Source organism: Musa acuminata, chromosome BXJ2-8 (assembly GCF_036884655.1).
Source record: "Musa acuminata AAA Group cultivar baxijiao chromosome BXJ2-8, Cavendish_Baxijiao_AAA, whole genome shotgun sequence".
Taxonomy (NCBI): domain Eukaryota; kingdom Viridiplantae; phylum Streptophyta; class Magnoliopsida; order Zingiberales; family Musaceae; genus Musa; species Musa acuminata.
Window position 1 is genome coordinate 6,784,420 of NC_088345.1, and position 13,718 is coordinate 6,798,137.

Here is a 13,718-nt window from a genome sequence, read left to right on the forward strand (position 1 = left end):
CCTCATTATTGTTGATGTTCTGATCGATATCAACAAGGCCAACCATCGCGTCGTTGTCACGTGTTATATCTTCCGTCGATAAAGCCGATGATATTAGGGTAAACAAGGTTAAATATTTTACTTTTATAATTATAAAGATTTTAATATAAATTTTTTAAATCAGATAATAGAGAGATATACCTAGAGAGGGTTAATTAGCTCTTATAAGAGGTGAGGATAGATAATTAGGCCTTTTAAAATACTTTGACTATTATAGTATTTAATAGCTTGTTCAGATCAACTAATAATCAAATTAAAATAGATCAAATCAAAGTTGGATAGATCGAATCCCAATTGGGCTCCGTTGATGTTTTTGGGGTACCTGTCGCAATCATACCCGCTATGTCTCGAGGCCCAGCCCGGCTGATGAACGAGTGGACCGCAGCCCGGTCCAGGTGATAAACCGGATATGGAATCTAGATCGGTTAGATTCCTCCTTTCGCTTGGTATAAGCTCATCAACGTGCCACTTCAGCCATCCTGGTGGTCCGCAATCCCTATTCATCTTCCTCGGCAGAAGAAACGGTGGTGAGGTATCACCGAAGGATTTCTCCGTACACATTCGAATCAGTCTAATCATGGCAGACTTGGACGAGGGCGTTCTGCGCAGTTCGATCTTTGATTCGCGAAAAGGTTCGGTTTCTTCCCTCTCCTTAACCCAGTTCTTTCCCTTCTTTTTCAAGTCTTTCATTCTTGATTGAGGTGGTTGACTTTGGTATTCTTGGTTTGTTTTTATGGTTTTGCCCATCGTTCCTTACCGTGGAATTGAATCGCCCGTAAATTCTGAGTTGGACTGTCCCTCTTCCTCAATTTGTGCTTGTAAATCCGAGTGTTTGTATGGCTGCAGGTTATAATCATATCCTAATTGACACGATCGTTTGCTCTTTCTTGTTTTCATCTTTTATTTTTTTGATTTAAGGCGAGACCGCGAAGTCAAGAGGCCAGTTGATCGAACGGAAGATCGATATTATCGAAAGCTTGGCTGGCAAGGTAGATCTTTTAATGTGCTGTTGGAATTTCATAAGTGTTTTATAATGATTTTTGTACTTGCGCTTGCATGCTTTAGTGGTCTTTTTCTTACGCAGAATTCATCATCATCATAATCATTTATTACTGAGTACTTTTCCCACTGATTAAGAGGTTTGCAACAGAGAAAAATGGAAACACCATTGGACTTGCCGACCACTCCTTGAACATTTTTTTTGCTTCATCATCAATTCGTATCTGGAGCATAGTATGTAGCAAATCTGGCGGAGCAAACACCTATGAATTTCAGCATAGTGTCAATGGGATTCTGGATTTTCTTGAACTTCCTCATGCCAAATACCAGCTTTCTCTTGAATACATACAGTAGAGATATTTTTATTATTGAGAACAATACCAAGTTACGCCTTGAGAAGTTATATGAACCTACATTTATGGCCGATAAATTATTCTAAGTACAAAAATGGGTTTTTGTACAAAAATAATAATTATTCTGACCAATATAGCAATGCTAAGTACAAAAATACTAATTATTCTGAAGAAGTTATAAATTATCCTTTTATGGCAATACCAAGTACAAAAATAATAATTATTTTGACCAATATCATACCCATATTAGGGTTTTTGGACTCTAATAATAACCTAGAGTGGACTCTAGAGATCCTCCGGAAAAGCCTTAAAAGTCAATGATAAAAATAAATTAATATTTGATAAAGTAGTTTTCTATCTTGACTTGTAATTGGTCTGCAATTTATCCTCCCCTTTCTCCTTGTCTTGTTTGCCTTTCACATCAATCGTGAGCCCTTCTGGTGATGATCTGAGAGAGACAATGCTGCTCTAAGGTGATAGGATAAAGATAAATATACCTGCAATAGAGTAATTAACTGTAAAATGAATATATCTGTGGAGTACACTTTTTAGAAGGATATGTTCACAATGCAATGATAACATCTCTTTAGCTCCTCTAAGTAAAAACATAATTACTATACATAAAACTACCTTTAAGCTGAGATTACCCTTTACCTAATTAAATTCCATATATACATTAATTAGATAATTGGTCTTCCTCTGCATCTTATATGTTGTCACTCTCCACAATATCCAGTGTTTAATTACATCTATAAGTCTATTGCAGAAAGGGCTCCAGATATTAGCTAAATTTAACAAGCTCTTAATAGTTTGTCAAAAGCATTTCATGTTGAATTTTTAAAATCATATAGGAACCATATGATAGTACGGCAATGCTATTCTAGTTAGTTTTCATTTACAAATTAAAAGAACCACCTCCATATTTTGCTCATTAATTGCACACACATGTTGTGGTTCTTTCTAGCATAGGTATGATGATGTTTGCTAGACATTGTTTTGCTAATGTACAAAGAAGTTCTTCATCAAGATGAAAAAAGTGAGTCAGTTTCTCCAATTTCTTGCGTTATTTCTACAAATTTGTCGTACCAATATCTTGCCTAAATGTTGACATTGTAGGTGAGTAATCGGCGGTCTCGCAGATGGCTAAATGATTGTCTATTGATTGAACTTGTTCCTCGATTAAATGTCGAGGAAATTAGAGGCCTTTTTGCTCCCCCTCCATGGGGTAAGGATGTTCTTTTGCTAAACTTATTTTATTTTATTACTCCTTTATCCACAATTGTTGGGTTCTTTATAATCTATATAAACTCATATAAATACCAATGTCATTTTCTTTGGTAACTCAACTGGATGAAATATGTTGCAAGGATTTAAATATCTTCTTGCATGTAAATGCAATAAGTTTGGTACCTACAGTATATCGTCATCCACCATTCTTGTGATTCTTTTTCATAAAAACATGATTCCATGGATTTAGACATAAATTTTAGGTTTCTTTCTCAAGTTTATAGATGATTTTTTTAGAGAGTTAGAAAGTCAAATGATTTGGCTTAGTATAACATCAAAATGGTGAAAAGAAGAATTCTTAGGAATGAAATGACATGGGAAGGGTAGAGAGTGAAGAAAATCACAAAGAAAAGGCTTTGTGTAGCTTTAATTTTATGATAGTTTTCACCATCATCTTTCTGCTTGTGCATTGGCAGTTGGCACTGTACACTTGCCTCCCAATGGAATCCTTGACAGAGGCTATAATAACCAATTTGAATCATAACTAATGGCATGATAATGACGAAAGAGAGGTCTATGAAAGAAGGATGTAAACTTGTGCAGGTAGCAGAGTTTTTGGGTCATGTTGTAAATGCTCTAGGTGAAGCTACTGATAAGCACTTGTAATGTCTTACTTTTTTAACACAACTTATTTTTTGGAAAGAGAAAGCTATGGCCTTTGAGCAGAAGTATGCCATTATGTGCATTTTGATAAATTAGTTAGAGAAATTTTCACCACTGTTAAAATTCTCAAGCCAACCATCACGCATCACAGGTCTTGGAAATACTTGACCATTAGAGAAGTAGATTTTATAAACGTCTGGATCATTTCTTTCTGCACAGCCCACAGTTTTTTTGAGTGACTCTAATTTTATTCTATTAATGATTTCTTTTCATTATTTAACTTATGACTTCTGTCCTTTCTTTTCACAGGTGACAACAAACCATTATCAGCATTTTGCATGACCAATGTCAAAGAGTGGGACGTTTTCCGAAATGTGGACATGGATGTAGAGGTCTGTTGCTTCCAATGTTTTCTGCTAGAGATTTGCGGTTATCTTTTTTTGTTTTTGTCGAGGCAAAATATATATTGCTATCTTTTTCTGTTATATATATGTAAGTATAAAAATATCGCAACCTTCAACTTGTAGGCTATGAATTTATTTTACAGAAGTGATGTAACATGTCGAGTGATAGTTCTTTTGCTTAGTCCTAATCTATTTCTAGTGTCTTGTGTGTAATGCCTGGTAATCACATGGTGGATAAGGAAACTTAACCGGTTGTTGGACTATTTATTTGAAGAAGTGTGTAGTGCAACTTTTACACACAACATAATCCTTTTAGGACCCTGAGAGGTCATCTTTAACTCAGTGAAAATTGAAGAACCTTAATCAAATCTTAAAATATCTCAATAGGATCATGATCTATTTGTCTATAATTTATGCCAAACACTAATATGCTCTTTGACTGACTTCCTTCATCCTTGGTTCTGATGATGTCCATATGCATGCAAACTTGAACTCCACTTATTTTGGCTGTTACTCAATCAATGATGAACTTCTTTGACAAATATTCAAATACATTTAAAGGGTGACATTTTTTTTTTCTATTCAACATAATTGATCTTATCAATTTCTTACAATTGTTTATATCAGGATGAAGATGATTACAATTGACTGATCATTGAAAAACATTATCAAGAAAAATCATCCTAAAAAGCTAAAATAATCTTTTCCATGATCCTTGAACTAAAAATAAGGTTGCTTATGTGAATTGCTTCCTAATTATTTTTTGAATATCTGATAAGCATTTGCTATCATAAATAACAAAGCATCTTCTTTTCTTGTAAATCTAATTTTCTTTTATAAGTATTACATTGGACTGCATACAAACCCTACACAGACTTCAACTTGAGACCTATCATCTGCACAAGAGGGTGCTAATCACTAGGATGTCTCAACAAGACATCACAAGTCATCATTGATCAATATTAAACACCACATCCCTATGAACCACACCGAGGCAAAATTGTATTGCTAATATGAACTGTGTTTCAACTTGCTTTTTTTTCCTTCCTTTTTGCCCTTTGTTTTTCAGGTTACCAAGTAAAGGTTTTTTTTTGGGAAGATTCAATTAATGTATAGTAGAAAATGACTGTCCATTGTCTTTGTAGGTGATTTTGGCCATATTTCTTGACTTATTGATTATTGCTATTTCTTCATTTGGGGAAAAATAACAATGTTCTTTATATCAATAATGGCATATTTATTAGTTGAACTTTGTGCACATCAGGTCATGATCTAATGTTTTAGCTACATACCATGTTTGTTGACTTTTTAATTTGCTCTACAAGTAATTGATGTCTGAACAACATTCAGACTGCTTGGAAAATCAACTGGCTTGGCCTCCTGCTATAGCTATTTGGCAATATATTTTAGTTTCATGGTACCTCTTATATCAGCTGAATGTGGGCAGACCTAATTTATGAAACAACAATTATAGTGGTCAAACATGATCTTGTTTACAATCAATGTATGACTAATTTCTCAAGGAGTTTTCAGCATTTTTGGTTTCCCTGGATCTATTATAGTACCTCACATAATCTATTCAGGTCAAGACTTATTATACTCGTTTATGTTTAGGCTAGCATAACAAAAGCCCTGAGGGCGACTTCAGCAGAAAGAAAGGTTTATATGAATACCGATAAGGCAGTTGCACTGAATGCATGGCGACAAGTAGATCGTAGAACAAGGGAGGCTATGCGTCGTAATTTCCTTCCACAACTCATTGAGGGTTATGAGGTAACCTCCAAGTCGTACTTTTCATCATTATGTCAATTTAGACTTCTAGCATTTACTTGTTTTTATGTTGTGTACTATTTGTTCAGTATGCAATCTCAATTTCTTGTTTGAAACACCTATAGCAAGCGCAAGCTCAATTTTAATAGATGTAGCCTTCCGAGAGAAAGCAAGAGTGAAGAAGAGAAGCTAGTTAATCCATACTAAACTATTATTAAAAAATGGCAACTAAATAATAATCCGAACATATCTTTAAGTTAAAGCTATTATTAAAGCTAATTATGTTAGATTCACAAAAATCTAACCTAGATCGGCAAGGATCAAGCCTTGATCCTCATGGATCTAGCTTAGATCTGCAAGATTCAAGGCTTGATCTTTGTGGATTAAGCCTTAAATTAAGTAGGAAAAGGTTCTAAATGGAAAACAATTTATAAATCCTAACCTAATTGCAACCAAATTAAAGAAATTAGGTTTGGATAAACCTAATTTTGCAGATGGAGTCTCTTGGTGTCTTAGTTGTGGGTGGTGAGCTCACAGCCCAGTCCAGGCCCTGCAAAGTTTGGGCGGTAAGCCCGGTTCATAAACCATGAGTTATCGCATTGTAGCTGCTTCTTAACAAGCCTTGTTTCAGATACTTCCCGACTCTCGATGCTGACATGTCACTACAGCAGAAATCATATCAGAAGAAATTTTTATTTTGTCTCATCTGTTGTCTATGTGGAGCTTCAAATTATATCATGCAGTTGAAAATGTTGACAAACTATGGCACCTAGCTGAAATGTTTAGATGATTTTTGCAAGTCATATTTCTTTTAATAGAACTTTGGCCTTCAGTAACCTGCTTTTCTTGCTCCTGCCAAAATAACTTTACTGCTTGTTTTTCACTGTTTTATGCTGTCTTAGGAGCGCATAAGAGCATTCATTAATGATGGCGTTGAAGATGTGCTCGTGCTACATGTTCAGGATTCTTTTCACAGATTATTGCTTCATGGTGTATGTGAGGTAAAATTTCCTTGAGGTGCCTTTCAATTTAAGTGTGTTGTTTCTAACCTGAGCTTGGTCAACAAATTGCTCATGTGGTTCTGCTATTACTGGGAAAAGAAAGTGGATGTATTGGCATTATTGGCACTTTGTTGGAAAAGAAAATAAAAGACTATAAAGACACTATAAAGCACGAGAGCTCAAAATAGAAGAAATTTCAGCTGAAAATAAATTTGGTGCAAGAACAAAAAAAGGTGAAGTAGTGTAGTTCATTTGGCACCAAATTTGAGCATATTAACATCATTGCTTCATGAATCATAATTTGAATTTTAAAAAGGATGTCTCAGATAGAGTATTTTTGTTTCCCCACAGGGGACAGTTATTATGCAGCTGCAGCTTGCTTACCAAAGATACTTACGGCAACTACCAATATCTAGTCTGAAAAGTTTCAACTTCTCTTTTCTGATACAGTTCTACAATTTAATCTCCATCACTGAATCAATAGTGAGGGATGCAAAACTGTGGAAGATGACAAGGATAAAGAAGAAAATGGGTTGCAATGAGATCCCCCCAAACATCACCCTTGCTCAGTTTCTGCGTCTGTCGAAGGATGGAGCTTTGTAGCCCGTGTGTTTACAAAATGTGGTAGTCATGTATTCTTATTGAATCTAAAATAGAATTCCTGTAAATTATCCAGAAATTATGGGACGATGTTAATTACTTCGGTGCACCTTATTCAAGGAGGAAACCTCAGAAGTTTAAGAGGTTTTCCAATAAAATACTAGCTTTTATATAATAGCCTTGGACTTGATTTATAGTCAATTTCAAGGATCCAATGGTTACGTGTATGCCTCTTCCCTTGATATGCTATTTTATTTTTACCAATGTGAAATTTAGTTTGTTAGCAGATTCGTCGTTATCAATCAAAGATCTTGAACGTTTTAGTGGTCGTATTTATATTGGTGGAGGAGCCGGTCGAAGTATGGCAGAAGAACATCCGCAAGATGCTACCTACGTGAGGAGTTGCTATGAAATGAAAGATCCAGATCTTAGTGCACCACACAAACTGGCTCAACGTCTCAACTAATGGATTAATTCCGAACAAGTTGGATTAAGAAGAACAAAGTCAGCCATTTTGGGATGTCCCTGGCCAAAAAAAAAAAAAAAAAGGTGAAAATTCATAATCTTACCATGGCGAAGCACTATAGTGAAAATCATGTAAGATGGGGTAAGCTACCATTGCTCTCGAACAGGTGCAGGTGGGTTGCAAATGTAAACTTGTTATCAGTTCTCAGGTTGTTGTAGCCGAGGAGTGTGGCAACAAAAATGATGAATGATTGGTTATTCTCCACAAGTGGAGGAAGTGCAGTCGGACGCACTAACCGGTAAAAGAAATCATAAAGAGAGACTTACAACTATGAAAATCTACCTTGATTTTCTTGAAGTAAGTCTAAAGGAACTCTCCCAAGGTCAACCAAGGCTTCTTGGGGTAGAGAACTCATAAGAGGAGGTAGAATCTTAGATCGGTAAGACTGAGTCTCGAGTAAATTGATTGATGAAAGACACCAAAGATTCTATGCAACACCTACATAAAGTCGTGGTAGAACTCATGTCCATTATTATATTATTGCTCACAAAGGCTCTTAATGTTAGAGGAAGCAAAACTCACATTGATTCACCAAAGTAGAGGGCACTCGAGTCGCACTGTTATAGGGGTGTCAGAGATGCAAAAGAGCTAGAGAATTTCCTATTTGACATTAAACAATACTTTCGATTTATAAGGTTTGATTTTGAGAAAACTAAAATTTTAATAGTAATCATGTATCTAAATGAGGATGCAAAACTTTGGTGACAAGTATGTTGGGAAGAAATCCAACAAAATTAGTGTCGAGTGGACATATGGAAGGACTTAAAGTAGGAGTGGAGAACCCAATTTCTACTCGAAAATATGGAGTTTGTCTTAAGAAGAAATATGAGACAACTCCACCAAAGTACTTTCATTCGAGACTACGTAAAGTAATTTTTTACATTAATATTGGACATATAAGATATGTCTGAGAAGGATAACATGTTTAGATTCCTCGATGGTCTAAAAATGTGGCACAACGAGAGTTGCATCGAAGAAATGTCATCGATATGTTCAGAGTAATCGCAGTTGCAAAAAGACTAACTAACTTTATTTCTTTGAAAAATTATTCATCTTAGTATTTCCAAGGAAAGAAATATAAAAGTGAACAAAAGAAAAAAGAGTTTCCACGAAGGATCGAAAAGACAATGCTTCAAAACCAAATAGATACTTATTGTGCCGAGGACTACACATGATGATAAAAAATGTCTACAAAAGTAAGTATTCACTGTATTAACAGTAACAATCCATCCTCGGCTCAAGAATAAAGGAGAAGAGTGGCATTACCGACGGATTGACGGTGAGATTATGCAAAAGAAATGAAATCTGTTAATAATTGGTTCAAACATGAATCAGAAGGGAGATGGATCCATTTAGAAGTACAGGGCTTACCTTATGGCTAAAGATTAGAAGAAGTTCAAGTTGTTCACGAGGGAACTCTCTCTCGTTGTAGAAGCCTGCTTCGATTGTATTATCACAAATAATGCATAAATGCAAGCTCAAAAAGTCCTAAATCATGGCTCGAAATAAGCCGTCAGGCGATGGGATCTCAACTTTAATGATCCTATCTTATGAGATGGGAGTAGAATCATTTTATGCAAACAAGAAAATTCAGAAGTAGTGCCGTGATGATCTCTTTGTATGTGCACGAGATAATAAAACCACTAATAGACATTGTTGAAGCTGGAAGTGTGCTTAGGATCAAGCTTCTAAGAGAAAGATCCATTGGAGCTTCATTATTTAACTCAAGATTACATGTATTGTCATTGCAGACCATGGAGACAAGACTACACGCATAGCATGTTCCATTGCAGCAGCACAAGATGCTGTTTGGTTAAGAGGGTATATACAACAAATAGATGTTGCTACTTAAAACATCAATTAAGATACCATTGCATCAATTAAGGTATAGTTGCAAACGAAGGATATGTTTCTCACTACATGTTAGATGGACATGTCAACTTCCGAGGACTGCCTACAATATGATTATTTTTGTTTTGTATACGATCAACCAGATCTCAATTGTTCAAGTTAGCTGATTTGTTGTTTCATGTGATTAACGCTATTATTCGGATGAAAAGCCTCATTTCATTTATTCATTATATATATGTTGCATGACTTATATATTATAACTAGCATAACTAAGTTTAGTAGACTGATAGTGTGATATCAACTCACACAAGAAATCACCAGAGACATCCCCATGGTAACACCAACATGATTTAGTAATTGATTCACCAACTACTATTAATTTTAGATTTTAGCAGTACTATCATAATAAAGTTTGAATTATAGGCGACACTATCTTACCCTAGATGGTACTACTGTCATAGGTGATATCATTGTCAAAAAGCCTAATAAACCCCGTGTTTATCGGTTCACAAACAATATACCTAGTGGTATCGTCGTAAAGGCCTACTTTAGGCCACAAAGACCTATTTTAGGCTATCAGTTTCATCTTCTAATATGTTCAATTTAATATAATTTCAAATCAAATTGATATCTTGATAAGTTGATATTGTTTGGTTCCTATACCAACTCAAATTAATCTAAATAATTTTAATAAGATCTTGATAAAGTCAACCATATATTTGACATATTTACAAAGCTTTGAGCATACGTTCTTCTCGTGAGCTTTTGACACTTTATCCGAGACATATCGTTCTTTCCTTTAGCATATCGTTTATTATTTCACTGATATATCGATTTTTCTACGACATCTAATCTTTTTGTGCAATATTCAATCTTTCCGACATAATGCTTGAACCTATAATACGAAGTCCAATTTCTATTACATCGACTAATCCTTCGGCTTGATATCCAATTTTTGACATCATAATTTCTTAACGTAACGTCCAACTATTTTACTCAATACTTAACCCTTTGGTAGCTTTAAGTTCATGATCAAAATAATTTTTATGTCACTTATCTTAAATATATATTAGTTTAATAAATTTATCAATTAATTTTATCATGAAAGTTTAATGATATTTACTGTATTTGATCACGACTCAATTTAAATCAGAACTAAATCGATAGTGGTTTCAAATTGATTTCGATTTTAATCTGACGGTTGCAGATTTAAATTAGTTAAATATATTTAACAATAAACGTAAATCATGTGGGTTGTTTATAGTACGGTGGTTAACTTGTGAAGTTTAATTCATGATAGATTTTTTGTTGGATTAAAAAATCTGACGGTTCGAAACTTAAGATATATTTTTTGTTGGATTAAAAATTATGTAATTTTATTTTTCTTATTTAGTTGAATTAAAAAAATTATATATTTATTTCTTTATGTCATCTTTGCCCATTATATTATAGTTATACATCTATTTTTTAAATTTTAGAAATAAAATTATACTTTTCTTCTTCTTTTTTCATATTTTAAATTTTTTTTAATTTTTTTTTTAAAATAACGATTTGAACCAAAACCGAAATCGCTTGAATCAGAACCACAATCAACGATTTCGGTTCGATCCTTAAACCAACACCAATCCGATTTGATTTTGATTCCTAATTAAGAAAAATCGCAATCGACGGTTTCCAAACCATCAAACCATGGTGCCGTCTCACCGTACCTCCACATTGTTTTTTGCATTAAGAAATTAGACTTGTTTTATCTTTCCAGCTGTACACGTCGTGAATTGATTCTGTGTGTCACATTAAATCCACCTTGAATTGTTGATGTAGACATCTTATTGGAATTGTCACATTCGCCTCATCCAAATCCTCTCTTCTCATCTCAATTATTCATTTATTTTTACTATATATATATATATATATATATATATATATATATATATATATATATATAATTGGGCAAAACTCGGTGCACGCTCGCAGATCCATCACACGCTGCGCAGTAGAATGGCCGACGCTGATTCACGTCGTCTATTTCCGGCAACTATCGCAGGACCATTTGAGTATGACGTACGGCTCGTGTGGTCAAATTAGCACGCTAGCTAATGGACAAGAAGCCAGCTTCGTCCCTGCTCACCAGCTCCGGACATACGCCATACTTCCAGGTAGAATTGGCACTATTTACAGGATGCAGCAGAGCCTGCTCCTTCAGCACTCGGTGCCCATCTCTCCTTGCTTCATGGCTTCGTCGACACTGCTTCTCATTCTCTCCTCTCTCCTGCTCTTCTGCTCATCTTTCTGCTCCGCGGCGAGCCCCCACGCCCTCGTCCTTCCGGTCAAGAAAGATGCTGCCACTCTGCAGTACGTGACCCGCGTCTACCAGAGGACCCCTCCCGTGCTCCTCGAGCTCGTCGTCGACCTCGGAGGCCGCTATCTGTGGGTCGACTGCGATGCCGGCTACGTTTCCTCAACCTACTGCCCCGCCCGCTGCCGCTCGGCTCAGTGCTCGTTAGCGAACTCCTTCAGCTGCGGTGACTGCTCCGCCGCCCCCCGGCCCGGTTGCAACAACAACACCTGCGGGCTTGCTCCGGAGAACCCCTTCATCCGCACCAGCACGATTGGTGAGCTGGCCGGGGATGTCCTTTCGCTGGCGTCGACCGATGGATCCAACCCGGGCGCACTCGCGACTGATCCACGCTTCCTCTTCTCCTGCGCGCCTACCTTCCTTTTGAAAGGCCTCGCCAAGGGCGCCAAAGGCATGGCGGGCCTCGGTCGGAACAAGGTCGGGGTGCCATCGCAGCTCGCGGCCGCTTTCAGCTTCCACCGGAAGTTCGCGCTTTGTCTCTCATCCTCGACGTCATCGGACGGCGTCATGTTCTTCGGTGACGGGCCGTACAGGTTCCTGGGCACCCTCAACTGGGACGCGTCACGATCGCTTTCCTACACGCCGCTCCTCGTCAACCCGGTGAGCACCGCCGGCACCTACGTGCAAGGAGAGAAATCCGTAGAGTACTTTATCGACGTCAAATCGATCCGGATCAACGGCAACTCCGTACCGCTCAACAAGACGCGACTCTCCATCGACAAGGACGGCGTTGGCGGGACCAAGATCAGCACAGTCACCCCCTACACGACACTCCAGACATCCATCTACAGGGCGGTCACGAACGCCTTCGCAGCAGCATTAGCTGGTGTCCGCAGGGTTCCTCCCGTCGCCCCGTTCGGATTGTGCTTCGATCCGTCGAGCATCGGGAGCACGAGAGTTGGGCCTGCGGTGCCGCAGATCGACCTGGTCTTGCCGAGCCAGAACGTGTACTGGAGGATCTTTGGGGCGAACTCCATGGTTCAGGTGAGAGACAAGGCACTGTGTTTGGGCTTCGTCGACGGAGGCGCTGAACCGAGGACGTCCATAGTGATCGGTGGATATCAGCTGGAGGACAACTTGCTGCAGTTCGATCTGGCGACGTCTAGGTTGGGATTCAGCTCATCGCTTCTGTTCAGGCAGACAACCTGTGCCAACTTCAACTTTACGTCCAGCTCTTAGTTGCCCCCCTTCTCTGATTTCCTGCCATGGACGCGGCTTTACGTTTCTTTTGCTTTAGTCCTCGAATAAACGTTTGTACGCCTTCGGATTAGAACTGCTAATGCAACCGACAAATGTGCTGATCAACATAAGAGGTGATGTCGAGTCCGCCGGGAAGCTGAAATCGATGTGGAAAGTAGAGCTCTTGTTCGTTGACCCAAAATTGACCAAATCATATGAGATCAGCTGATATAAACTGATCAACGACAAAATAATTCAACCCAGTTTAAATCAGACAGTAAATTAAAATCCGATAAGATAGCAAGTTAGATTGACTCTGTATGATAAAACAATTAATCAAATTGATCTAACGAAGCAAGCTGATATGAATCATGTGAGATTCAAACAATTATGATTATGGTTATGATAAGATTTAGCAAATAAAATTGCTTAAAGATCTTAATATTGCTGGTAAAACATATGAAATCTTAATCTCAAGGTTTGAATCCATTTGGTAAGTAGTAAATATGTGATTTGATCCCAGAATGTACAAACAATTAACTCACATCTTCGGGAAATTAAAAGATGTAGGAAAATTGTATGAAGATTTGATGGATTGTTCCTCATAGGTTTCGCTGCAATCTCATCAAAATTTCATGAGGGTAGAAAATTCTAAGAATAATTTGAGTGGTGGGATGGTTTAGTTTAGAACAGCTGTTAAATATGAGGTCAATTATGAATTATTTCATGTAATTAGTTATTTTTGGTATT

At 37.2% G+C, this 13,718-nt stretch overlaps 2 protein-coding genes across 4 annotated transcripts; both read left to right on the plus strand.

Moving 5' to 3' along the window:
• Positions 1-505: 505 nt before the first annotated feature.
• Positions 506-7,283, plus strand: LOC135618944 (uncharacterized). 3 transcript variants are annotated; one of them, XM_065120430.1, is made up of 7 exons: positions 506-671; positions 958-1,028; positions 2,508-2,616; positions 3,591-3,673; positions 5,300-5,458; positions 6,358-6,456; positions 6,808-7,283. In XM_065120430.1, the coding sequence occupies exons 1-7, from the start codon at positions 617-619 to the stop codon at positions 7,057-7,059; spliced, it is 828 nt and encodes a 275-aa protein (XP_064976502.1). In that variant the 5' UTR covers positions 506-616; the 3' UTR covers positions 7,060-7,283. The 3 variants fall into 3 exon arrangements, with proteins under 3 accessions (XP_064976502.1, XP_064976504.1, XP_064976503.1); XM_065120432.1 differs by having other exon boundaries at positions 508-671; positions 6,907-7,283; XM_065120431.1 differs by lacking the exon at positions 506-671 and adding an exon at positions 678-885.
• A 4,191-nt stretch (positions 7,284-11,474) lies between these two features.
• On the plus strand, positions 11,475-13,099 carry LOC135618945 (probable aspartic proteinase GIP2). The gene has a single exon (XM_065120433.1). The coding sequence runs from the start codon at positions 11,490-11,492 to the stop codon at positions 12,966-12,968; it is 1,479 nt and encodes a 492-aa protein (XP_064976505.1). The 5' UTR covers positions 11,475-11,489; the 3' UTR covers positions 12,969-13,099.
• The last annotated feature ends 619 nt before the right edge of the window (positions 13,100-13,718 follow it).

What these genes read in the sequence shown, in the direction of transcription:
- LOC135618944 (XM_065120430.1), top strand. Translation starts at nt 617, where the DNA reads ATGGCAGACTTGGACGAGGGCGTTCTGCGCAGTTCGATCTTTGATTCG. An exon ending in TTTTGCTCCCCCTCCATGGG is followed by an intron (nt 2,617 to 3,590) that starts GTAAGGATGTTC and finishes TTCTTTTCACAG; the next exon opens with GTGACAACAAACCATTATCA. An exon ending in AACTCATTGAGGGTTATGAG is followed by an intron (nt 5,459 to 6,357) that starts GTAACCTCCAAG and finishes ATGCTGTCTTAG; the next exon opens with GAGCGCATAAGAGCATTCAT.
- LOC135618945 (XM_065120433.1), top strand. Translation starts at nt 11,490, where the DNA reads ATGACGTACGGCTCGTGTGGTCAAATTAGCACGCTAGCTAATGGACAA.